Genomic DNA, 26998 nt, shown 5'->3' on the forward strand with positions numbered 1-26998 from the left:
AGTCACAGCATATATCCTTTCCACATTTCAAGTTACGAGACCAAATATCATTCAGATTTGATCGTCCATATATCATTGCTACTAATATATCTAGGATATATTGGCCACCCCCATGTTCTATTTCTGTCTCATATTTTAAGTTTAAATTATTTGTAAATTAAAATTTTACGGAACACCTTAAGGAAATTAGAAAAAGAACTAGAGGCAAGATGAAGAGTTTAAAAAAATAAATAAATACAGCAAGTTGTCATGATCTGGAATGCGCTGCCTGAAAGGGTAGTGGAAGCAGATTCAATAATAATTTTCAAAAGTGAATTGGATAAATGTCTGAAGGGGGAAAAAAAAAAAACAGTGAGGTGGGACTAATTGGATAGCTCTTTCAAAATGATGCCATAAGCATGATGGGCCAAATGGCCTCCTTCTCTGCTGCCTTATTCTATGATCCTAAAGCCTGAACATTATTCATTGAAGTACACCAGCTGCCCACTATATAACAAATTCAGAATTTGGAGTACCATAATGTAATGTATCTATACATCATTTGTAGACTCTTAAAATCCATAACTCAAGACAAACTTAGTGAGAATTTAGAAACAGATCAATTATCAGAAAGCATGGATTTATTAAAGGAAAGTCATGTTTAAAAAAGTTTTTTTTGAATAGGTAACCAATTGGATAGATAAAACAATGGCTTTTCAGAAGGTGTTCAATAAAGGTGTCTCTTAAGAGGCTTTGTTAACAGACAAGAAACAGAAGGGATGATTTTAACCCTGCCTGCCTGGTAGAAACCAGGCAAGTGGGCAATTCATAAAAACAAAAAATTCTGGGAATACTCAGCAGGTCAGGCAGCATCTGTGGAGGGGAAGACAGCCAACATTTCAGGTCAATGGCCCTTCAAGTGGGCAGTAAAAATAGCTTGGGAGACTCACCTGCTGACATTTTACAGGTTTTGATTTTAACCTGCTCTTCTGAAATTGGCATGTTTAATTAAATATGCAAATTGCACTCCAACAATATCATTGGGGCGCGACTGCTATTTTAAGCATGGACCCGAGAGGGAAAGCACCAGTAGCTTTCTTGCCAACTTAGTGGGAAGAGAAGATGGGGCCAAAAGAGGCCTTAAAAACAAAGAAAACCCGTGAGTTCTCCACTAGGCCCCCATTTACCCAAGCACTAGGGACCATTCCTTCGGTATTGTAAATTAGTTTTAAAAAAACTGCAACTCTTGCATGAAAGCCATATAAAACAGCCAACATGAATTCTGAATATAAAAGTCAAAAGGAGGCGCTAGGAGAAGCTCTTCTCACCAAAGCGTACCATATGAAATACAACTAGTCTACCACATTTCTAACACTGATTGACTAAAAAGTGTTTTTGTAAACAACCAGTTTTGTTCTGTTTCGGGGGGGGGGTGGATGAAGAGGGTGAAAAGACTTTATTACTACATCAACTTGTATTTATATTATGCCTTTAATGTAATAAAACATCCCAAAGGTGCTACACAGAGGCATTATGAAACTGATAGAGCCATGTAAAGGAGACATTAGGGCAGATGACCAAAAGATTGATCAAAGAGGGAGGTTTTAAAGAGTATCTTAAAAGGAGGAAAGCGAGGCAGAGAGATTTAGGGAGGGAATTCAGAGCCTTGGCAGCTGAAGACCAGACCACCAATAGTGGAGCGATTAAAATCAGGGATACTCGAGGTCGGAATTAGAGGAGCGGATATAATCGTGGAGGGTTTTAGGACTGGAGGAAATTAGAGATAGGGAAGGGCTAGACCATAGAGGAATTTGAAAACAAGAATGAGAATTTTAAAAATCAAGGTGTTGTTTACCCAGGAACCAGTAAGCACAAGGGTGATGGGTGAATGGCATTTGGTGCAATTTACACAGGCAGCAGAGTTTTGGATGAGCTTAAGTTTATTGGCGGGAGAATATGGGAGGCTGGCCAGGAATGTGTTAGAATAGTCAAGCCTGGAAGTGGCAAAAGCATAGATGAGGGTTTTTACAGCAGAGCCGAGGCAGGGTAGGAGACGGGTGATATTAGAGGTGGAAATAGGCAGCCATGGTGACGGCAGAAATATAGTTGAAAATTCATCTTGGGGTCAAATATGGCACCAAAGTTGCAAACAGTCTGGCTCAGCCTAAGGCAACTGCCAGGGTGAGGGACGGAATGGGAGGCGAGGGAGCAAAGCGTATGGCCGGGACCAAAAACATTAGCTTCAGTCTTCCCAATATTTAATTGCAGAAAATTTCTACTCCTCCAGTACTGAAGCTGGATAAGCAGTCTGACAATTTAGAGACAGTGGAAGGGTCGAGAGGTGGCTGCAGCATACATGTGGAAACGACGTGTTTCCGGATGATGTAGCTGAGGGACAGCATGTAGATGGGTAATAGGAGGGGTCCAAGGATAGATCCTTGGAAGACACCAGAGGTAACTTTGTGGGAATGAGAAGAGAAGACATCGATGGTGACTCGGAATCAGGAAAGTGCAGTCCCACTCAGCTGAATGACGGAGAGGCATTGGAGGAGAATGGTGCGATTACCTGTGTCAAAGGCAGCAGGCAGGTCGAGAAGGACAATAATTTGCCTTTATCATAGGATGCCAATTGTGACTTTAAGAGCCATTTCAATACTATGGCAAGGGCAGAAACCTGATTGGAGGGATTCAAACATGGGACAGATAGGTATGAATGAGAAGTGATAACATGTGCAAGGACTTGAGAGGAAAGGGAGGTTGGAGATGGGGCAGTAGCTTGTAAGGATGGAGGGGTCAAGGGTTTTTTTTTTCAAGAAAGGGATGAAGGCAAATTTGAAAAGGGGAGGGACAGAACCTGAGGAGAGCCAGTAATGATATCAGCTAATGTTACTAGGTAATGTGGGAGCCAGGAAGGGAAATTGGGTGGTCAGTAGTTTAGTGGGAATAGGGTAGAGAGAGCAGCAGGTGGGCCTCATGGACGAGATGTGCTCGTAGAGGGCCTGATGGGAGATAGGAGAGAAACTAGAGAAGGAAACTAGTTCTGGGCAAGGGCAGGTGGCAGCCTTAGAGGTGGTTTGGCTCAGTGCACTAGGGAAAGGAGGATATTGACAAAGGCAGCTGATCAGATGGTCCCAATTTTGGTGACAAAGTAATCCATGAGCTCCTTGTGCTTGTTGTTGGAGGCAAGGGTGGAGAAGACTGGTGAGGGGGGTTTACTAAGATGGCTTGCATTGGAGAAAAGAAGCCCCTGGTTACTTTTACATTCCAGGATGATCCTGGAATAGTAAGCAGTTTTTTCAGATGACAGCAGGACTCAATAGTGCTTTACGTGGACCAGCCAGATCTGGTGGTAACTGGCTAAACCACTTGTCTACTACATCTGTTCAAGTTTGTGACCTGAGTTAGGGAGAAAGGAAAGAACCCATAATTTAGAATGTATATATCATTTTCCATAACAGTTTATAACACTGGTTATAAATGGTTCTTACTGCAAATGATCTGAAGAACAGGATGACATGCTAAGTACTACATTCAGCAACTAGAACTAGAATACAATTTCTTTCTTTCTGAAAATGAACACTCCCGCCATGAATGCTTTTAGAAAAAGCAACATAAATAAGTCTGTGTGCTGATCACTCTGCATGCAATCAATTTGAAAAACAAAAACACTGACTCCAACGAGTCAAAACACGAACTATTCCACAAATTACAGTGGAATATCTTTGTCCTGGAACTCAAAATTCTTTTGAACTGTAATATTTGTGATGCCAAATGTCTCAGATAAGGGTAAATTTACTCAGTTACAGTGAACTACAAAATTAAAGCTCACTTCTCAGCCGTGATTTCTTATCTAAAAAGTATAATCATCAAAATCAATCTGCAATTAACTGCGAAAACGGAAAATAAAAATCACAAATTGTGACCAGGGAAAGGTAACTGATTAATTTTTTTGTAGTCAAATAAAACGTGTTCTTAATATATGCATTTATGATTTTATTATATAAAACTTAGCCATGGCAATGCAATCTTCTTGGTAACAAGCTAAGCTAATTTACACATCAAATTTTGCAATTCAAGTAATGCCAGTGGATGTGAATAAATTTAATCTGTTTCATATCTACTGTACTTCTAAAGACAATAAAAACCAAAAAAAAAAAAACTGAAGAATGCAATCTAACCATCATTTGATACTTTACACTATCCCAAATAGAAATATGTTCTTTAGAATTAGTTTAGATTTAGTTGTGCATTTTACTCAATCTGGAAAAGGTAGTGTAAATCCTGAAATTGTATGTTTGTTTTGTTTGGGGGAGGGGGTGGATTGAAGAAGAGAAGCAGGGGAGAGAGTTGATGTGGGTTCAGTACGACAAATTATTTGGAGCTTTGTTCATTATTTCTCCTGTGACTTATTGGCTGGTATCCTAAATAAAAAATTTTCCAATACTAATGGAACTGTCACTCAAATTTGCATCTCAATTCTTTCAATATCTGCATAATTAATTACATACTAGATGGTGAAAATTATCTTGGGAGGTAGCTATGAAGCAAACCAGCTTTGAGATTTTTTGACCAATCTAACGAAAGGCCATATGCAGAATACCAAGACGTAAAAATAGAAAACCAAGAAAATCTGAAATAATTAAGCAACACAAGCTAATTTTTTTTTTAAAGCACGTAGGATCGTGCGAGGAAGGTTAGGCGAAAGTAGTAATCTAAAAAGCAATACAATGACTCTCAATTTCAAAAGTTAGGATTTAAAGATTAAGGGTGGAGACTAAAATATGAAACTTCACCCAATTTTCCTTTTGACAAAGGGAAAGGAAAATAGAGCCAGATGTATAATATGCAGCTGATCTACTATCCATTTTGTGCCCTCAGTTAAATTTCACTCCCCTTAACTGTTGACTAGGCTAGCAATACAAAGAAATAGTATTTGAAGAAATGAATGCTCTTGTAGCACAGCCAAAATCTGAAGGCGATCAAGCTGCACCATTTCAGCTATTGCATGGCAGGAATGGAAGTGTCTATGATCTGAAAGCTGTTGATGATTCGACAGTAGAATTATCTGCAAGGGCAGATGGAATTGAATGAATGAGGGTGGTCAGTGACTAGAAAAATTGCGGGGAAAGAGACCTGGATAACCCATTCTTTAACAGAAAAAGATACCAAGAAACTATTATCCTTAGCATGGCAATTTGACAGGAAACTAAATAGCCATGAACATCTGAGCTGTGACAATGCGGGTTGCGCAGACTCTTAAGAAGTGGGAGAGTTTTATGGCTGCTGTGGGATGCCAAACTGCTAAGGGACAGTTATCTTGGTGATTCTGTTTTTGAATGATAACTTAGCGGTATACAATAAATGAGAGTTCTCTTCCAGTAACTTGTGTACGATGGATACTCTGTTTGTATCTCAATTGCCAGTATTGGGATGGCGCAGTGGCTAGCACCACAGCCTCACAGCTCCAGTGACCCGGGTTCGCTTCTGGGTACTGTCTGTGCGGAGTTTGCAAGTTCTCCCTGTGACCGCATGGGTTTCTGCCGGGTGCTCCGGTTTCCTCCCACAGCCAAAGACTTGCAGTTTGATAGGTAAATTGGCCATTGTAAATTGCCCCTAGTGTAGGTAGGTGGTAAGAGAATGGTGGGGACGTGGTAGGGAATATGGAATTAATGTAGGATTAGTGTAAATGGGTGGTTGTTGGTCAGCACAGACTCGGTGGGCCGAAGTGCTGTATCTCTCTATGAAGAATGATGTAAATTTCAAAGAAACTACTTACTTTAACAACATAATTGAATCTTCTCATGTCTTGAATTGCACTTGAAAAATCCAAGCGGTTAAAAGCTTCTCCCAGTGTACAATAACCATGTCTCTACAAATAAAGTAAAACCATAACATTTAAAACAGGGATAAAACTAAAATGAATATGAAGATTACACAGCAAAATATACCTACTTCTCTGGTGCTTCCTTTATGAACACAGATCCACTTTTCCTGATAGAAGTCTGAAAAACATGAAATATAAAATACTTTTTTCCCCCAAAGTATTCTGTGGTTAATAATTGGATGATGTGACATTCATACCAGCTGATACATATGCCGACACCTGTAGTGTTGTATCTAGTGTATTAACTTCTACTTTATCTTTACTAGGTGTATGCTGTTACAAGATCACAAGATTGTGACTATTTTCTTAACATTGTTGCTTTTTGCATAAATTTTATAGGTTAAAATCCAATGATAGCATCTTGAGTAGTTAGACTTGGTAGAAGATTCGATATATTTTACTTTTGGTTGGAACTTGCTTCCAAATACCAATCTAGTTTCCCCATTCTCATACTTCCATTTTTGACTTCCTGTCTCTCCTATCTACAGAACAGATTATCCATTGCTCAGAATAATTTTCTCTTACCAATAAAACATCAAGGCTGAGAATCAGTTTCATAAAAATAAAGATATTTGTATTTTCCACCACCATCTAAATTTTACAGGTGAGGAAACATGTAACCTGATCGAAGGCATCCACTGGCCTCTGAAGCGAGATCAGCCACCAAAAATATCAGCTGCTGTAAGCACATTTCTTTACCTTCCTTGCAGCGAGAAAACACCTGGTGGGGCGTGGCAGCCAGCAAGATTTTCCTGGACACTTTAGGCACCTGAAGAGCCTCAGAGGTGACAGATGAGATCTTGAGCTGCAATGCCAGTTTAGCCCACCTTTAGCAAAAGATGGCATCTTGGTAAAAGCACCAAAATGCCCAATGGGAACAGCCGCTACAAGGACAGATAAGACGGTGATCAAAAATTAATGACAGCAAGCACACAATTTTGCTGGCTAGCACTGCAATTAATGACCACTCCTAACAGCGACCAGCTTACACTGTCTTAACCTCACATGTTGAGCATGACGTTAGGTGGCATGAGACCCCTCCAACCAGTGCTACTTAAAAGGGATCATGAACTACTTACTACTTAGTTACTGGATTATTTCTTCGCGCTGTTGGTGCAATTGTGTTTTTGAACTTTCCGATATTTGTCTAAAATTTCAATAGTCTAAAGGGAGAGGTCTGGCTGGTCTCAAGCACTTTTTGCTGATTTAAAGAACAAGAAGTTTCCAGACATGGGCAATTTGGATGCCTTCCTCTTGGATTTGAGCATGACTGGAAGAATAATGAGGCACCATGGATAGCACCACAAAGCTGCTTTGGGGGGGGGGGGGGGGGGGGGAAAGAGTTGGGGAGGTGACATTGCGCAAGAAGAGCTCTCGAGGTCTCAGCAACAAGCCACATCCACCAAGGGTCTTTGGGAGCAATTCTCTTATTGAACTTCAACGATAACCAATGCTCGAAACATCTGCACTTCACTAAAGCGATCGTGACTGAAATCTGCTGACTGCTGCAACCACAACTGCAATCTCAGAGCAGGGCAAGAATCACAATGCCCATGATGGTCAAGGTCACCATAGCTCTTAACTCTTATGCGCATGACTCCTTCCAGGCTGCTACTGGAGCAAGCAATGTCTCGTAGATGCAGTACACTGCTGCATAAAAGAGAGGTCACAGAGGCTGTCTGCACAAAGAGAAACAGCTTCACCTCATTTCCTCTTGCCACATATAAGCAAGTGGAACAATCACACGAGTTTCCATAGATTTCAGGCTTCGCCATAGTGCAGGGTGTTGTTGACTGCATGCAAACTGTTTTGCATGCGTCTCATGTGACTTTCCTGAATGGAAAGGAATTCCACTCTTTCAATGTGCAACTGGTGTGTAATCACACACAGATGAATGCACACACACAAAAAATTAGACCACACCATTTTGTGTCCTCAAACAACACTCTGCTGCCTGGACAACTCAAGGAGCCCTGTAGTGCTCAGAGCAGGTATTAAGAATTGTGGTAGTATGCTGCTTCCTACACAACCTAGCCATTATGAGGGAACAACCCTTGCCACCACTTGTCAGGTGAGAAGCAGGAACTAGAAGGAAGAGGCGGAAGATGTGCAACAGTAAGTGGAGGAACAGGAAGAGGAAGGGAGAATGCAGGGTAGAGAGTCTCTTTCTGCATGGGCTCTAATCAAATAATTCATGAGCGATACCAGTAACTTCAACCACAGCTCCCCATTCACCAACACTCCCTACCTTTCCTCTACCACTGACCATTACATTGTCCTCCTTCCAACAATACAAAAGGAAACTGAAAAATGTTAAAGTGGTGAAGGGTATCTGAAGAGTCAAAGATGTAGGTGGGAAAAGACCAGACAAGGTTGAGATAGGAAGAAATCAGATCTGTGGAGCAACAATAGGCAGAAATGATGTGCCTACCAGGATAGTCTGGCTGTGGATCTTAGGAAGGAGGCAGAAGCAGGCTGTGCAGGGTTGGCGGACAATGAGGTTGGAGGCCATGGAGGGAAGATCTTCAGATGAGGTCAGTGACAGTCTTGGAAATTATGGCTTGTTGTTTTGTGATGGAGTCATGGCCCAGGAGGTGTGTCAGAATTAGCATTCAGCCTCAGCAAGGTAGAGAGAGATTTATTTGCGAACCAATAACAAAAAAACCTGCTCAGCAGATTTAATGATAATGTTTTCTCTGATCCAACGCTAAGAGTCCAAGAAGTTCAGAGGGAAGCAGATTAGAGCGAGTGAGTGGAGAAGAGTATTCTCTTTCGCCATTTCTAGGGATAGGCTCTCAACCAATATCTACTATAAGCTCACCAACTCCCAGTGACTTTGACTAAACATATGCCCAGCCTTTTCCTGTAAGGACTCTATTCCATACTCCCACTCTCATCGGTTCATACAAAGCTATTTTCCCATACCAGTGCTTCAATATGTCTTTTCCTCAACCGAGGATTCCCCTCCACCGTGGTTGACAGGGCCCTCGAATGTGTGTCCCCTTCTTCTGCTTCCCAAAACCATTCTAAAAGCTCCCCTTGTCCTCACTTTCCACCCCACCAGCCTCTATAATCAATGGATCATCCTCCGTGATTTCAGCCATCTCCAGCATGTTGCCACCAAACACATCTTCCCCTCATCTCCCAGCATTCCAAAGCAACTATTCCTGCTGCGATACCTCAGTCCACTGCTCTACCAACCCAAAGACATCCTCATGTTCAGTACTTTCCAGTGCAAGTGCAGATATAACAGCTTCCCTTTTACCTCCTCCCCTCTCACCATCCTAGGCCCCAAACACTCCTTCCTGGTGAAAAAGCGATTTGCTTGGACTTCGTTCAATTTAGTACATTATATTTGCTGTCCACAATTGTCTCCCCACTGTAGAGGAAACCAATCATTCAGTCCTCAAGTGTGACCACGACCTTCTGGTCACCTGTAATTTTAATTCACTCCCACTCTGACCTCTGTTCTCAGCTTCCTATGCTATTCCAATGAAGCTCAGCGCAAACTTGAAGAACACCACCTAATTTTTTTTTTAAAAAACAGCCTTCAGAGCTCAACATATCGAGTTCAACAAATTCAGATCAAAACCTTCCCCCCCAATAATTTTCCAGATAGCAGTTGTCAGTAATGATTCTGCTATCACTCCTTACACCTCCTCATATTTTCTTTACTTGTCCCATTACAGTCTCTTTTTGCCTTGCACCAGCATCCTTTTTGTTATTTAACCACTCCTACCTTCCACCCTATCACAGACCTTGCTTTTTGTTCTTTCCCCTGACCTCTTAAGCTCTGTACTGCTTAAGACTTGTTACAACTCTAGCTTTTTCCACTTCTGACAAAAGATAATCAACCTAAAACTTTAACTCTCTCTCTCCCTACAGATGCTGCCTATGTATTTTCTGTTGTTATGCTTTTATGTAACACTTTGCACTCGTAATACCAGACCCCTGTTGATGCATGCAGACAATGAACAGCGCGGGGCGTGCTTGCTGCACGCTGCAATCATTTAAAACAGAAGGCAGCATAAATTTGACATGCTGCCAGCATCACAATGAACGTGTGCCAGTTAATTGCGCATTGCGATCCCTATGCCCATTTTTGGGGGCTATTCAATTTAACACTCACATTCTACAGCTCCTGTTAGGAGTTTGAGCTTGCCCATTGAGGAAACGTTTTGAGTAATTTTGACAAAGGTCAAAATACCTCAAAATTGTTTGGACTTGTGGATAATTATATGAATGTAATGGTTTTCATTATGGTTCTAGTGTTGGCATAGCCCATATTTCCTGCTTATTACAAGGAGTGCTTTTTTCCCCCTCTTAATCACTTTCTGACAAAGTTAGGAACATAGGAGCAGGAGTAGGCCATTCCACCCATCAAGCCTGCTCCACCACTCAAACAGATCATGGCTGATGATCTGCCTCCACACCATTTTTCCCCCACTATCCCCACATCCCTTGATGTCATTAGTATCCAGAAATCTAATGATTTCTGTCTTGAATATGCTCAATGATCGAGTTTCTACAATCCTCTGGGGTAGAAAATTCCAAGGACTCACCACCCTGAGTAAAGAAATTCCTCCTCATCTCACTCTTAAATGGCCTTCCCCTTATTCTGAGATTGTGACCCCTGGTTCGAGACTCACCAGCCAGGGGAAACTCCCTATCCATATCTACCCTGTCATGCCCTGTAAAAAATTTGTAAGTTTCAATGAAATCACTTCTAATTCTTTGAAACTAGAGAATATAGGCCCAGTTTCTGCAATCTCTAGTCATAAGACAATCCCACCATTCCAGGGATTAGTCTGGTGAACCTGCACTGCACCCCTCTATAGCAAGTACATCCTTCCTTAGATGAGATCAAAACTGTACAGAATGCTCCAGGTGCAGTCTCACCAAGGCTCTATTTAATTGCAGCAAGACATCTTCACTCCTGTACTCAAATCTCCTTGCAATGAATGCCAACATTTGCCTTCCCAATTGCTTGCTTGCACCCAGGTCCCTTTGGACATCAACACTTCCCAATCTCACACCATGTAAGTAATACTCTGCCTTTCTGTTTTTTCTACCAAAGTGGATAACTTCACACTTATTCACATTATATTCCATTTGCCATATCCTTACCCGTTCACTCAGCCTATCCAAATCCCCTTGAAGCCTCTTTGCATTCTCCTCACAATTTACAAAACTTGGTGGGAATGTGTCATCAGCAAATTTGGAAATATTACATTTGGTCCCACATCCAAATCATTTACTCGATTGTGAACAGCTGTGGCCCTAGCACTGATCCTTGCAGTACCTCACTAGTAACAGCCTGCCACCCTGAGAATGACCCATTTATTCCTATTCTCTGTTTGTCTGTTAACCAATTCTCAATCCATAGCAGTATGTTACCCCCAATCCCATGTGCTCTAATTTTGTTTACGAACCTCCTGTGAGACCTTATCAAAAGTCATCTGAAAATCCAAATATACCACATCCATTGGTTCTCCTTTATCTATGCTATGAGCAACATCCTCAAAAAACTCCCAACAAGTTTGTCAAACATGATTTCCCTTTCATAAATCCATATCGACTCTGCCCAATTATATTATTTTCCAAGTGTCCAGTTCTCACATCCTTTATAATAGATTATAACATTTGCCCTACTGCTGATGGAGAACTACAGACCTGTTAGTTTGACATTTCCTCTCTCACTCCCTTCTTAGCGGGGTTACATTTCCTACTTTCCAGTCTGAGGGAACCCTTCCAGAATCTAAAGAATTTTGAAAGTTAACCACCAAATCCATTCACTATCTCTATAGCTGGGTTGTTGCTAATCAGGCTCACTCTTGGAGGTGGTTGCTGTCACCTTGGAATTCTGAGGAAGGAAATTTATAAGTATTGCACCTGTATATTGTAAATTGAACCCTAGACAGTCCCTTAATGGCTGCAAGCATTCTGTAGCAATTACATTTGAGGGTCTCCTCTTATACTGTTATATCTAGAGAGAATGTTCCAGAGAGTCTCAAACAAAAGCAGCCATTACATTATCACAACAACTTGGGTGTTTAAGAGACACAACAGTTTCCATAATTAACTAAATGATGTCCTTTTCTATATTTATATTTCAAACAGGAATTCAAGGGAATTATAAAAGAAAAAAATCAGCAAAATTAGATCTTGCAGTGATAAAAGATGTTCTATTTTAAGGCAAAAAAGTGCACGAACACACATCTGGAAAAAAGTGCACAGTTTGGCATCAAAAATATTACTGCACTTGGCATTAAACCATGGAGTTCTATAATCACAAACTAGATTATTAGAGTAATATTACAGTACCTGATCAACACGTGAATAATCATTTATAGGTTTTTCCATAACTGAAAGGGTCAAATAATTTAGCCTGCAATGTTTATCATTCACTTTAAAATAGGTGATTAAAAACTTTACATTGGGTTTTTGTTTTGTTGTTGAAGTGATCCTTCTTCCTCTTTTTCACTACCACCTCACAGTCTTCCGCAATAATTTTAGTTTCCTTGTTCTCTTCCTGCAACCTATTGAAAAAGAGACTTCAAACACTTGATATACAGTGCAATCAGAGTATTGAAATTAATTTTATGCAAAAGGTTTCATGTGGCTAAATAAATACTAATATAATAGCATGATAGAGGATTAGTTAATGGGCAGGAAGCAAGGGGTGGGCATAAACTCAATTTTCAAGTTGGCAGGCAGTGAATAGTGGAGTACCGCAATGATGAGTGCTGTGCTTCAACTATTTACAATCTACATTAATTACTTAGATGAAGAGACAGAGTAATGTATCTAAGTTTGCTGATGATACAAAGGTAGGTTGAAAGGTAAGATCTGGGAAGGACACAGAGGCTGCAAAGAGATATAGAGCAACAAGATGGCAGATGGAGTATAATGTATGAAGTCATTCACTTTGGTCATAAGCATAGAAAAGACGTGACATTAGCAAGTGCTGATATTCAAAAAGAGACTTAGGTGCGCTTGTACAAGGAATGCAGAAAGTTAGCATGCAGGTACAGCAAGCAATTAGGAAGGCAAATGGTATGTTGGCCTTTATTGCAAGAGGATTGGAGTACAGGAATAAGGACATCTTGCTAGAATTGTAGAGAGTTTTGGTGAGACCACATATGGAGTAGTGTGCGCAGTTTTGGTCTCCACATTTAAGAAAGGATATACTTGCATTGGAGGTAACACAGCAAAGGTTCACTAAACTGGTCCCCAGGATGAGGGGGTCATCCTATGATGACAGGCTGAGTAAATTGGGCTTATATTCTCTGGAGTTTAGAACAATGAGAGGCAATCACATTGAAATATACAAGATTCTGAAGGGGCTGCATAAGGTAGATTGTTTCTGCTGGTCTGGGAATCTAAAACATGGGGGCACAGTCTCAGGTTAAGAGGCCGATCATTTTGGACTGAGATGAGGAGAAATTACTTCACTCAAAGGGTTGTGAATCGTCAGAATTCTCTAACCCAGATGGCTGTGGATGTGCCATCGTTGAATACATTTATGGCTGAGATAGACAGATTTTGCGCCTCTCAGGGAATCAAGGGATATGGCGAGCGGGCAGGAAAATGGAGTTGAAACCCAAGATCAGCCATCATATTGAATGGCAGAGCAGGAGCGATGGGCCATATGGTCTAATCCTATTCCTTGTGTTCTTGGGCACCCAATATTTTTAAATAGCAATGAGTTGGTAATGAAATATGCCACACTCAAAAGGACATTTGTAGCTCTGAAAGAACTACTTGTTATGCTATATATTATGAAAATAGGGAAACAAGGAATTAAAAAATACTTTAGATTAGAGATTTAATTCAAAACTGGCATTGCAGGATGGTTCTTCTCTGATGTTGATGTTAAAATTTGATATGAATGCATATTTTAATTCCAAAGACACCGCATGATGAAACTTTCACACTGAAATGATGTCAAAGACAGGATGACAGATTGTTTAGTTTCCAATGAGGAACTTATAACTATCCAAAAATGTTAAGTATATTTTTTGTAAAGTATATAACCTTAACTTCTCAATTAAAAATTTATATATGGAAACAAAATGTAGTAGTAATGAGAGGTTATCTACAGTGAATGCCTCAATTGGTTTATTTAGTTAATGATTACTAGGCACAAATATTCAGATTTAACAATGATGTATATTTGGGATTTCCTGCTGATACACTTTTGGTAAGTGACTGTGAACAGAAGTAATTATGTAATTATAACACTGATTATGCATGTGGTCCAGACAGATCCTAAATTGATTTTCTTTTCCCCCCCATGTAAAATTGTAAACAAAAATATGTAGGCACTGCACAGCTTTTATTTGCTTTACAACCCCAAACATTTTCATGCAATTCTGTAAGATTCAGTTTAGTAAATCCCACAATGCAAACTGGGATTGAAAAAACATCTAGTCGCTCGCAAAGCAGCCAAGGACCGAAAGAGTGTGTTAGGGAAATCAAATGCAATTGGGAAGATCAGTGGCAGATGAATTCAATATAAATAAGTGCATGGTATTACACAATGGCAGAAAAAAAATGAATATCACATATATACGAAGGATGGTGTAGAAACAGTTAATGGTGCAGGAGAAAGGAGATAAGAATATGATAACAAGATGGATGAATTGACAGCACAAATAAAAATAAATGGGTATATATGATATGATACCCATTACAGAGATGTGGTCACAAGGTGACCAAGGCTGGGAACTAAATATTCAAGGAGACTGACATTTTGGAAGGATCGGGAAAAAAAAAAAACAGAAAAAGGAGGTGGGGTATCTCTGTTGATAAAGGATGAGATCAGTATAGTAATGAGAAATGATCTTGGCTCAGAAGGTCAAGATGTAGAATCAGTTTGGATGGAGATAAGAAATAGCAAAGGAAAGAACTCACTGGTGGGAGTAGTTTATAGGCCCCCTAACAATATCTACACTGTAGGACCGAATATAAATCAAAGAAACAATGGGGGTTTGTAGGAAAGGTATTGCAATAATCGTAGGCGATTTTAGTTTTATTAGAATTAGAACATTACAGCGCAGTACAGGCCCTTGATGTTGCGCCGACCTGTGAAACCATCTGACCTACACTATTCCATTTTCATCCATATGTCTATCCAATGACCACTTAAATGCCCTTAAAGTTGGCGAGTCTACTACTGTTGCAGGCAGGGCGTTCCACGCCCCAACTATTCTGAGTAAAGAAACTACCTCTGACATCTGTCCTATATCTATCACCCCTCAACTTAAAGCTATGTCCCCTCGTGTTTGCCATCACCATCCGAGGAAAAAGACTCTCACTATCCACCCTATCTAACCCTCTGATTATCTTATATGTCTCTATTAAGTCACCTCTCCTCCTCCTTCTCTCTAACGAAAACAACCTCAAGTCCCTCAGCCTTTCCTCGTAAGACCTTCCCTCCATACCAGGCAACATCCTAGTAAATCTCCTCTGCACCCTTTCCATAGCGTCCACATCCTTCCTATAATGCGGTGACCAGAACTGCACGCAATACTCCAGGTGCGGTCTCACCAGAGTTTTGTACAGCTGCAGCATGACCTTGTGGCTCCGAAACCCGATCCCCCTACTAATAAAAGCTAACACACCATATGCCTTCTTAACAGCCCTATTAACCTGGGTAGCAACCTTCAGGGATTTATGCACCTGGACACCAAGATCTCTCTGTTCATCTACACTAACAAGAATCGTCCCATTAGCCCAGTACTCTGCATTCCTGTTACTCCTTCCAAAGTGAATCACCTCGCACTTTTCTGCATTAAACTCCATTTGCCATCTCTCAGCCCAGCTCTGCAGCCTATCCATGTCCCTCTGTACCCTACAACATCCGTCGGCACTATCCACAACTCCACCGACCTTCGTGTCATCCGCAAATTTACTAACCCACCCTTCTACACCCTCATCCAGGTAGTTTATAAAAATGACAAACAGCAGTGGCCCCAAAACAGATCCTTGCAGTACACCACTAGTAACTAAACTCCAGGATGAACATTTGCCATCAACCACCACCCTCTGTCTTCTTTCAGCTAGCCAATTTCTGATCCAAAGCTCTAAATCACCTTCAATCCCATACTTCCATATTTTCTGCAATAGCCTACCATGGGGAACCTTATCAAACACCTTACTGAAATCCACATACACCACATCCACTGCTTTACCCTCATCCACCTGTTTGGTCACCTTCTCGAAAAACTCAATAAGGTTTGTGAGGCACGACCTACCCGTCACAAAACCGTGCTGACTATCGCTAATGAACTTATTCTTTTCAAGATGATTATAAATCCTGTCTCTTATAACCTTTTCCAACATTTTACCCACAACCGAAGTAAGGCTCACAGGTCTATAATTACCAGGGCTGTCTCTACTCCCCTTCTTGAACAAGGGGACAACATTTGCTATCCTCCAGTCTTCCGGCACTATTCCTGTCGACAATGACGACATAAAGATCAAGGACAAAGGCTCTGCAATCTCCTCCCTGGCTTCCCAGAGAATCCTAGGATAAATCCCATCTGGCCCAGGGGACTTATCTATTTTCACACTTTCCAAAAATTGATAACACCTCCTCCTTGTGAACCTCAATCCCATCTAGCCTAGTAGCCTGAATCTCAGTATTCTCCTCGACAACATTTTCTTTCTCTACTGTAAATACTGACGCAAAATATTCATTTAATACTTCCCCTACCTCCTCTGATTCCACACACAACTTCCCACTACTATCCTTGATTAGAGTTAGATTAGGGCCAGTCATTCTTTTATTCCTGATATACCTATAGAAAGCCTTAGGGTTTTCCCTGATCCTATCCGCCAATGACTTCTCGTGTCCTCTCCTTGCTCTTCTTAGCTCTCCCTTTAGATCCTTCCTGGCTAGCTTGTAACTCTCAAGCGCCCTAACTGAGCCTTCACGTCTCATCTTAACATAAGCCTTCTTCTTCCTCTTGACAAGCGCTTCAACTTCTTTAGTAAACCACGGCTCCCTCGCTCGACAACTTCCTCCCTGCCTGACAGGTACATACTTATCAAGGACACGCAGTAGCTGCTCCTTGAATAAGCTCCACATTTCGATTGTTCCCATCCCCTGCAGTTTCCTTCCCCATCCTACGCATCCTAAACCTTGCCTAATCGCATCATAATTTCCTTTCCCCCAGCTATAATTTTTGCCCTGCGGTATATACCTGTCCCTGCCCATCGCTAAGGTAAACCTAACCGAATTGTGGTCACTATCACCATTTCATATAGATTGGACTAATTAAATTGGCAAAGGTGGAGTTCATAGAGTGTATGGAGGACAACCTCTTAGAACAATACATCCTGGAACCACCCAGGAGCAAGCTATTTTAGACCTGGTAATGTGTAATGAGATGGGATTAATAAATGACCTCATAGTAAAGGCTCCTCTAGGCAAGAGTGATCATAACATGATGAATTTCACACTCAGTGAGGGTGAGAAATGTCTTAACCTTAAATAAAGGCAATTACAAAAGTATGAAGACAAAGTTAGCTGAAGTGGACTGGGAAATAAGTTAAAAGGTGAGAGAGAGCAGTGAAGCTGTGGCAGACATGTAAGGAGATATTTCATAACTCTCAATAAAGACGTATTCCATTGAGAAAGACTATGAAAAGGATGCACCATCCTTGGCTAACTAAGGAAGTTAAGGATGGCATAAAACTTAAAGAAAAAGGTTTGAAATGCTGCAAAGATTAGTGGTAGGCCAGAAGATTGCGAAAATTTTAGAAATCAGCAGAGGATGACTAAAACAATATATAAAGAGGGTGAAATTAGAGTATGGAGTGTAAAGTAGCAAGAAGTAAAAGACAGTATAAGCTTCTACAAATATATAAAAAGGAAGAGAGTAGCTAAAGTAAGTGTTGCTCTTTTAGAGGATGAGACTGGGGAATTAATAATGGGAAACAAGGAAATGGCAGAGACCTTGAACAAGTATTTTGTATCTGTCTTGCAAAAGAAGACACTAAAAGCATGCCAAGAATAACAGAAAATAAAGAGGCAAAAGGGGTGGAGGAACTTAAAACAATCACCATGAGAGAAAAAGTATTAGTAAAACTAATGGGACTGAAAGCTGAAAAATCCCCAGGACTGATGGCAAGCATCCTAGGGTCTTAAAAGAAGTGGCTGCAGAGATAGTGGATGCATTGGTTGTAATCTTGCACAATTCCCTAGTTTCTGGAAAAGGTCCCAGCAGATTGAAAAACCACAAATGTAACACCTTATTCAAGAAAAAAAGGAGGGTGGCAGTGTGTGGTCACAGAAAGCAGGAAATTATAGGCCAGTTAGCTTAACATCTGTCACTGGGAGAATGCTAGAATCCATTATTAAAGAAGCAGTAGCAGAACATTTAGAAAATCATAATCCAATCAGGCACAGCCAACATAGTTTTATGAAAGGGAAATAATGCTTGACAAATTTATTGGAGTTCTTTGAGGATGTAATAAGCAGGGTGGATAAAGGGAAACCAGTAGCTGTACTGCATTTGGATTTCCAAAAGGCATTCGATAAGGTGCCCCATAAAAGGTTACCACACAAGATAAAAACTCATGGCGTTGGGGTAATATACTACTGTCATATTATATATCTGTCACTTAGAAGAGCACAGATTAATCAAGGGCAGTCAGCATAGATGTGTTAAGGGAAGATCTTGTCTGACTAACGTGATTGAATTTTTTGTATAACAAGGAAGATTGATGAGGGCAGTGCAGTTGATGTGGTCTACATAGATTTTAGCAAGGTTTTTAACAAGATCCCACATGGCAGACTGGTTCAAAAATAAATAAAAGAACATGGGATCCAGGAAAATGTAGCAAGGTGGATACAAAACTGGCTCAGTGGCAGGAAACAAAGGGCAATTGTTAACAGGTGTTTGTGACTGGAGGGCTGTTTCCAGTGGCATTCCACAGGGTTCAGTACTGGGTCCCCTATTTTTTGTGGTATACATTAACAATTTGGCGGGGGGGGGGGGGGGGGGCGGCATGATCAGGAAGTTTGCAGACGACACAAAGATTGGCCATGTGGTAGATAGCAAGGAGGACAGCTGTAGGCTATAGGAAGATATGGATCAACTGGTCAGGTAGGCAGAAAAGTGGCAAATGGAATCCAACTTGGAGAAGTGTGAGGTGATGCATTTGCAGAGGTCAAATAACTCAAATGAATGCACGATTAATGGGAGAATACGGAGAGGTGTAGAGGAAGTGAGGGACCTTGGAGTGAATGTCCACAGATCCCAGAAGGCAGGAGGACAGGTCACTATGGTGGTTAAGAAGGCACATGGAACCCTTTCCTTTATTAGCCGAAGTACAGAATACAAGAGCAGGGAGGTTATACTGGAACTGTATAAATCATTGGTTAGGCCACAACTTGAGGGCTGTGTGCAGTTCTGGTCACTTCATTACAGAAAGGATGTAATTGCACTAGAGGGTACAGAGATTTACGAGGATGTTGCCACAACCGGAAAAATGCAGCAATGAGGAAAGAATGGATAGGCTGGGGTTGTTCTCCTTGAAACAAAGGCCGAGAAAAGATTTGATTGTGAGGGGCCTGGGTAGAGTGGATGTGAAGAGCCTATTTACCTTAGCAGAGAGGTCAATGACTAGGGGACACAGATTTAAAAAGTGATTGGTAGAAAGATTAGAGAGGAGCTGAGGAAATATTTTTTCACCCAGAGGGTGGTGGGGGTCTGGAACTTACTGCCTGAAAGGGCAGTAGAGGCAGAAACCCTCAACTCATTTAAAAAGGCATCTGGATATGCACCTCAAGTGCCGTAACCAGCAGTGCTATGGACCAAATACTGGAAGGTGGGATTAGGCTGGGTGGCTTGTTTTTCAGCCAGCAGAGACATGGGCCAAGTGGCTTCTTTCTGTGCCATAAACTTTTTCTGTTTCTATGATTAGCATGGATAGAGGATGGATTAACTAACAGGAAACAGAGAGTCAGGATAAATGGACCACCATCTGCAAGCTCCCCTTCAAACCATGCACCATCCTGACTTGGAAATATATCACTGCCCCTTCTCTGTCACTGGATAAAAATCCTGGAACTCCCTCCCTAACAGCACTACGGGTGAGATGGACTGCAGCAGTTCAAGGCAGCAGCTCACCACCACCTTCTCAAGGGAAATTAGGGACACCCACATCCCATGAAACAAATAAAAAAATTCAGGCTGGCAAACTAACTACTGGAATGCCACGGGGATCAGTGCTGGGGCCTCAACTATTTATGATCTATATTTACGACTTGAATGAAGGGATTGGGAGTATTGTAGTCAAATTTGTGGACAATACAAAGATAGGCAGGAAATCAAGTTGTGAGGAAGACACAAAGTGTCTGCAAAGGGATAATAGATAGGTTAAGTGAGTGGGCAAAAATTTAGCACATGGAGTATAATGTGGGAAGATGTGAGGTTGTCCACTTTGGCAAAAATAATAGAAAAGCAGATTATTAACATGTAGAGAGAGACTGCAAAATGCTGTGTGTCCTTGTACGTGAATCACAAAAAGTTAGCATACAGGTACAGCAACTGATGAAAGGTGACAAATGGAATGTTGGCAAAAAGTAGGGACGTCTTGCTGCAACTGTACAGGGTATTGGTGAGACTGCACCAAGAGTAGAGTGTATAATTTTAGTCTCCTTACTCAAGGAGGCTTATACTTGCATTGGAAACAGTTCAGAGAAGGTTCACTAGGCTCATTCCTAGGATGAAGGGGCTGACTTAGGAGGAAAGGTTGACTGGGTTAGGCCTATGCTCATTGGAGTTTAGAAGAATGAGAGATGATCTGATTGAAATGTACAAGATTCTGAGGCTGTTTGACAGGGTAGATGCGGAGAGGATTTTTCCCCTTGTGGGGGAATGTAGAATTAGGGTGCAGAGTTTCAAAATAAGAGGTCTCCCTGTTAAGACGGAGATGAGGAGGAATTTCTTCTGAGGGGGTTGTTATTTTTGGAATTCTCTTCCCGGGAGAGCAGTGGGAGCGGAGTCATTGAACATATTCAAGGCTGAGTTAGACAGATTTTTGATCGACAAGGGAGTCAAAAGTTATGGGGAGCAGGTAGGAAGTGGAGTTAAGGCCACAATCAGATCAGCCATGATATTATTAAATGGCGGAGCAGGCTCGAGGGGCCTAATGGCCTATTCCTGCTCCTATTTCTTATGTTCTTAAAACACAAAATTATGAGGGGCATTGATAGGTTGGAAAGGAAGAGACTTTTTCCCTTAGCAGAGGGGTCAATAACCAGGGGGCATAGATTTAAGGCAAGGGTCAGGAGGTTTAGAGGGGATTTGAGGAAATTTGTTTCCACCCAGAGGATGGTTGGAATCGGGAACGCATTGCCTGAAGGTGGTGGTAGAATCAGGAACCCTCACAACATTTAAGTAGTATTTAGATGAGCACTTGAAACGCCATAGCATACAAGGCTACGGGCCAAACGCTGGAAAATGGGACTAGAATAAGTTAGGTGCTTGATGGCCGGCACAGACATGATGGGCCGAAGGGCCTGTTTCTGTGCTGTATAACTATGACAACAGTGGAGCAGCAATAAACAAAACAAATAGGATACAAAATATTAGGTCAGTTCAGTACAATTTAGAAGATGTCATGCTTAAACTATAGTGTTCTGGTGAGACTGCATGTTGAACTCAGTTATGTCTTGTTCACAAGGAAAGCACTCAAGCTCTAGACACAGTGCAGAGAGAGAACCATGAGGCTAATCCCTGGCATCAAAGGACTCCAAATGAGGAAACACTGGCAAAATTGAGACTCTTCAGCACTGGAATAGGCAGCAAAGATGGGGCCCTAGGAAAATATAGAAGATGTTTAATGACAGTTATGGTTAAATCAGAAAGACTACTTGAGAATTTGCCAAATACTAGAACTAAGGGGCTAGAGGTTGAAATTGATGAAAGCTTAGGACAGATGCCAGGGAAAACAGAACACAAACAATGGTCAACGTTTGGAATAATGTTCTGGGTAGGTTAGTGGAGACAACAATCCGGACTGTTTAAGATCAGTAAAATAGCACAATGGAGACATTGTTACGACCGAGGCAGGAGAAGTGCACTGTTTATTCTAGTCCCACATCTCCACAGGTCACAACATGTATTTAAATTTTCCCACTTACCGATAGTCAGTCAATTATATACTCTATTTTTCCCAGGTTTCTTTAATAAACATCAAAATTATTAGAAGAGCAAAATATTGCAGTTGCTGGAGCTCTGAAATGGAAGCAAAAAGTGCTGGAAATACTCATCAGGTCTGGCAGCATCTGTGGAGAGAGAAACAGAGTTAATGTTGCAGGTTTGCAACCCTTCATCAGAACAGTTCTGATGTAGGGTCGCAAACCTGAAATGTTAACCGGGGAAAAAGGGATTTTTGATTAAAGCTGTTACAAAGAAAAGAGAAGAGAAAAAAAAAACTTGGGCTGAAAAGAAGGTATGGAAAGATGTCCTTTGTTTTGGTTAGGCATCCCAAATGCATCAATGGCTGTCAATGGGATCTTCCTAGAACAGTCCTTTCCAAGCAATGATGATCAGTTTAGGTAGGCTTTCCAAGAGATGTAGCTACAGAGGCTCCAAGTAGGTCTTACAGCAGGAAGGCAACAACAAGGTTTCAGTTCCCACACATTCGATGTGCAAAGGATTCTTCAAGCAGGCAGGGTTTCTTCAAATACAGGAGGAAATAGGAATCGGACATTAGAAATACAGGGTTTCTTTTCGGGAGAGATGAGCTGCGTTCTCCCGCAGGCTAGAAGCAACTGGCTTTTTTAACAGTTCAAATTGAAACCAATGCTTTCCAAAAGTCAAGTCTCCTGATGTCCATAAATCTTGGCCTCTCACTCCTTTGTGAGCATCTCCCCAAGTCAAAAACAACCTCTGCTGGGTTTTTATTTGAAAGCGGGTGCCTTCCAGTAACTGTTCATAGTTCAAACGCAGTCCAAACCTTCTGGTGACCTCTTCAATAAAAAAACACCCAAAGTTCCAGCATCTATGGAACCTTTTCAGTTTTAAAACACAAATTCTCAAAATTTAACAAAACAAATGGAAAACACTCGTAACATGTATACTTTTTATTCTGGATGGATGGGTTTTGATTGCCCAAATGAGCTTCTTCAATTTTACCCATCTTATGAATGGTCATAATATCAAATTTCCTGTACATGAAACAGATGTCAATAGTTCAATACTATAGAAATGGAAAGTTTTTAATGTTACATGTGTTTTTTTTTTTAAAAACTTGAATGCAAAAAAATAGTAAATACAGTCTACTTGATAATTCATGCTCAACATTTCAAATCATCTAATAATTTCAAGTAAGTCTTGTAAACAGCACAACAATGTGGATATTAGGTGCTTACAAATTTAAAATAGCCTGATTTGAATTAAGTGATTGTTAAATCTTGTCTCAAATTTAAAATTATACCGATCCACGTAAATGACAGACAGATCAAAACAACTTTCTCTTTGCCACTCCATGGTGCAGCACTCTCCTTTTGAGGTACACTCTTAACACCCTGCCTATGAAGTGACCAAAATTTGGACGTGACAAGTTTGCAGATTTAGCAGCACCAAGGCTGTGACTGCAGATCTTTGGATTCTAATCACAGAATGCCCTCCTTCTGTGCTGTATCATTCAGTCCATTGTGCCTGTGCCAGCTCTTTGAAAGAACTACCCAATCAGTTCCACTCCCCTGCCCCTATGGTTGTGCAAATTTTCCCCTTTCAAATATTTATCCAGTTTCCTTTTGAAAGTTATTACTGAATCAACTTCCACTGCTCTTTTAGGCAATGCATTCCAGATCAAAACTTGCTGCATGAAAACTCCTCCTCATCTCACCTCTGGTACTTTTGTCAATTACCTTAAATTTGTGTCCTCTAGTTACCCACCCTTCTGCCACTGGAAATAGTGTCTCCCTATTTACTCCCTTGAAGCCCTTCATGATTTTCAAAACTTCTATTAAACATGCCCTTAACCATCTCTGCTTCAAGGGGAGCAATCTCAACTTCTCGTGTCTCTATGCAACTAAAATCCCATATCCCTGGTATCATTCTAGTAAATTTCCTCTGCACTGTGATGAAAAGGTATTTTGGCTGAATGATTATTTTTAAGTCATCAGTTGTAAATCTAAATTAAACTTTTTTTTTTAAAAAAAATCTGCAAACCTAAATTCAACTTTAAAAGAAAGCAGCCAAGATGGCCAACGAAATACCTCACATTCCAAGGTATCAAGGTGGAGACTCATGTCTGAATAGCCCTCATCCAGAACAATGGCTTGAGTAGTTGAATGAGCTACCTGGTATTGCTTTCATTAGCAAGACATTCAAAGCCATCTTGGAGCATTAACACTAGTGGAGACAAATCTCACGGTATAAAATATTGAAATAATAAGACCTGAGACAGATAGAATTCTAAGATTTGGATCTCATTAAAGTGCAAAAGAGAACACACTGGGGAATCATGTGACAGTCTCTCCATCTGTGTGAAACCTTAGAGTTTCTTTTGGATACATCAGACAAGCATCTGAGCTTACCAGTGCAAGACCCCATTGGGGCTGGCTGTCTGTCTCTCTCTCTCTATCCAGCTATCAAAGTTTTAAACCCTGCCTGTGGGCTGCAAAAAAATCCAAGTTTATCAGTGCTGCAGAGAGAGACTCCGGGGAGAAAACCATCGACATCACTGTCTCCAAGAAAACCCTGAACCAGGTGGCTACCTGTACCTACCAGAAACTTCAGGACCACGAATTCAGCTGGAAGACAAGTGAATTACCAGGGTCCACAGACTGTAAATTATTTTCTTTGTTCTGGACTCTAATCCTACCAATCTATTTTTCATTACTTTGTAATCTGTACGTATGTCCATGTGTGCGCGAGACAGCGAGAGCGAGAAAGTTGGAGCATAGTTTATTTTTATTTAGATCAGGTTTTTGATTTTAAATACGATAAACTAATCTCTTTCTGGTTTAAACTCAAGAAAATCTGTCCGATTGATTCTTTTATGATCACTGCACCTAAAAGGGTTAAATACTCACTGAATTGGTAAGCGCATTCACTGTTTAAAAGAAATAAACCCTGTTGCGGTCAAACAAGGAGAGTGACAAGAGGGAGTCTTTCAACCCCTCCTCATCTGATCGCAACAACTTTCTCTAGAAGCTTGCAGAGTAGATTTTGAGCATAGGTCTTGAGGATCTTTGCTCTTACGTTACACTACCATGTCAACCTAAAGTGACTAGACTTAGAATGCAGATTAACTAAACACTTTATAGCAGATTCTTTCCATTCTTAGATGCATTTATTCAGTGGAATCAGGCTACAGCATCCTATATTTGCTTCCAGTGATAATGATGTGTGATTATCTCTATTTTTTGATAGAGTCTCCCCATCCTTAGCTAGTTTCAGCTTACTTTTGGTTATGGAGAAATAGAAGCCTTTCATTACCATACTGAAAGAAACAGGAAAATGATCAGACAGCCAAAGACTTGCAGGTTGATAGGTAAATTGTCCATTGTAAATTGCCCCTAGTGTAGGTAGGTGGTAGGAGAATGGTGGGGATGTGGTAGGGAATATGGGGTTAATGTAGGATTAGTATAAATGGGTGGTTGTTGGTCGGCACAGACTCAGTGGCCGAAGGGCCTGTTTCAGTGCTGTATCTCTAAATAAAAAAAAATAATATCCCAAAACGAAATCTCTGAAAAGGTTGCGTATGAGTTGGGGAGACGGTGCCATCATGATATCATCACAGAACTAGTAATCCAGAGGTCCATGCTAATTCCCTGGGGACACTGGTTCAAATCTCATCACGGCAGCTGGTGCAATTTAAATTCTCATTTTAAAAAAAGCTGGAATTGAAAGCTAGTCTCAGTAATGGTGTATTGACACCATCATCAATTGACGTAAAAACCCATCTGGTTCACGAATGTTCTTTAGGGAAGGAAATCTACTGTCCTTACCTGGTCTGGCCTACAAGCAACTCCAGACCCACAGCAATACGGCTGACTCTTAACTGCCCTCTTATAAGGCCTAGCAAGTCACTCAGTTGTAAAGGGCAATTAGGGATGGGCAACAAATGCTAGCTTTGCCTGCAACGCCCACATCCCATGAAAGAATAAAAAACATTTTTTTTTGCTTACTGCCACTAAATGGTACAGCCTGTTGAATATAAAATTTGGTAGGATAGCCGTTAACTTCTTATTGATATGGAGTACTCCTGACGCTACATCTCCTTTATCCAAGTAAGCATAGATACAAATAATACCACAATTAACTTTGAGGGCAAGATTCAAATCTCAGGCATGTGTTAGTTGGCAAGCAGTTTAATGTTTCAAGATTTTATAAACCAGAGAAAGCACAGGGCACAGTCTAACCAAACTCCGACCAAAATAAACAAAGTTCTTTTTGCAACAATTTTAGCTTCAATCTAGATTTCATCAGGCCATTTTCTCTTTCTGTGGATGCAAGACAAATCAACATTGCACACAACAATGCGCACTGCAACACTGAAGAGGATACCAAAAACAGATGGATTATGCAATAATAGATTTTAAAATTACAAACTGCCATGTCTCAACTTCAAAAACATCAAATCAACAGAGACAGATTATGCTCCCACTCCATATTCCCAGCTTCATAAATGAGTACGACATCTCGATGTTTGTGCGTAAACACACAAAGTGTGGTGAATAAGGTTGGTAAGCTACAGGCACAAATAGCAGTATGGGAATATGATGCAGTGGCAATAACGGAAATGTGGCTTAAAAATGGCGACTACTGGGTGCTTAATATATAAGGATATAAAGTGTTCATAAGATAGAGAAGGACAAAAGGGAAGTGGGGTGGCAACACTGATTAGGGAAGACACTGCAGTGTTAGAAAGAGAGGACGTCCTTGAGGGAGCAAGGACAGAATCCATTTGGTTAAAGTTGAGAAGCAAAAAAGGATATGATCACATTACTAAGGGCATTCTATAGGCCTCTAAAACATGAGAGAGAGAAACAGAGGAGCAAATCTACAAGGATATCACAGGGATGTTCTAATTCTAACTACAGAGTAGTGATATTGGGGGACTTTAATTACTCAAGTATCGATTAGGATAATTTTAGAG

General features: G+C 40.8%; 1 protein-coding gene across 5 annotated transcripts in view; it reads right to left on the reverse strand.

Annotated features, from left to right (window-relative positions):
• The window catches only part of fbxo25 (F-box protein 25), a 78106-nt gene that overhangs the window by 45704 nt on the left and 5404 nt on the right, over positions 1-26998 (reverse strand). For 4 of the 5 annotated variants that reach the window (XM_068021965.1, XM_068021986.1, XM_068021969.1 and 1 more), the window contains 3 exons: positions 12299-12402; positions 5932-5981; positions 5756-5848 (listed from right to left, as the gene is read on the reverse strand). In XM_068021965.1, the coding sequence (XP_067878066.1) occupies positions 5756-5848; positions 5932-5981; positions 12299-12402 (247 nt within the window). The remainder of the gene's footprint in view (positions 1-5755; positions 5849-5931; positions 5982-12298; positions 12403-26998) is intronic. The other variant, XM_068021976.1, reaches the window with a different exon arrangement.

Source organism: Heterodontus francisci, chromosome 3, assembly GCF_036365525.1.
Source record: "Heterodontus francisci isolate sHetFra1 chromosome 3, sHetFra1.hap1, whole genome shotgun sequence".
Lineage (NCBI taxonomy): Eukaryota > Metazoa > Chordata > Chondrichthyes > Heterodontiformes > Heterodontidae > Heterodontus > Heterodontus francisci.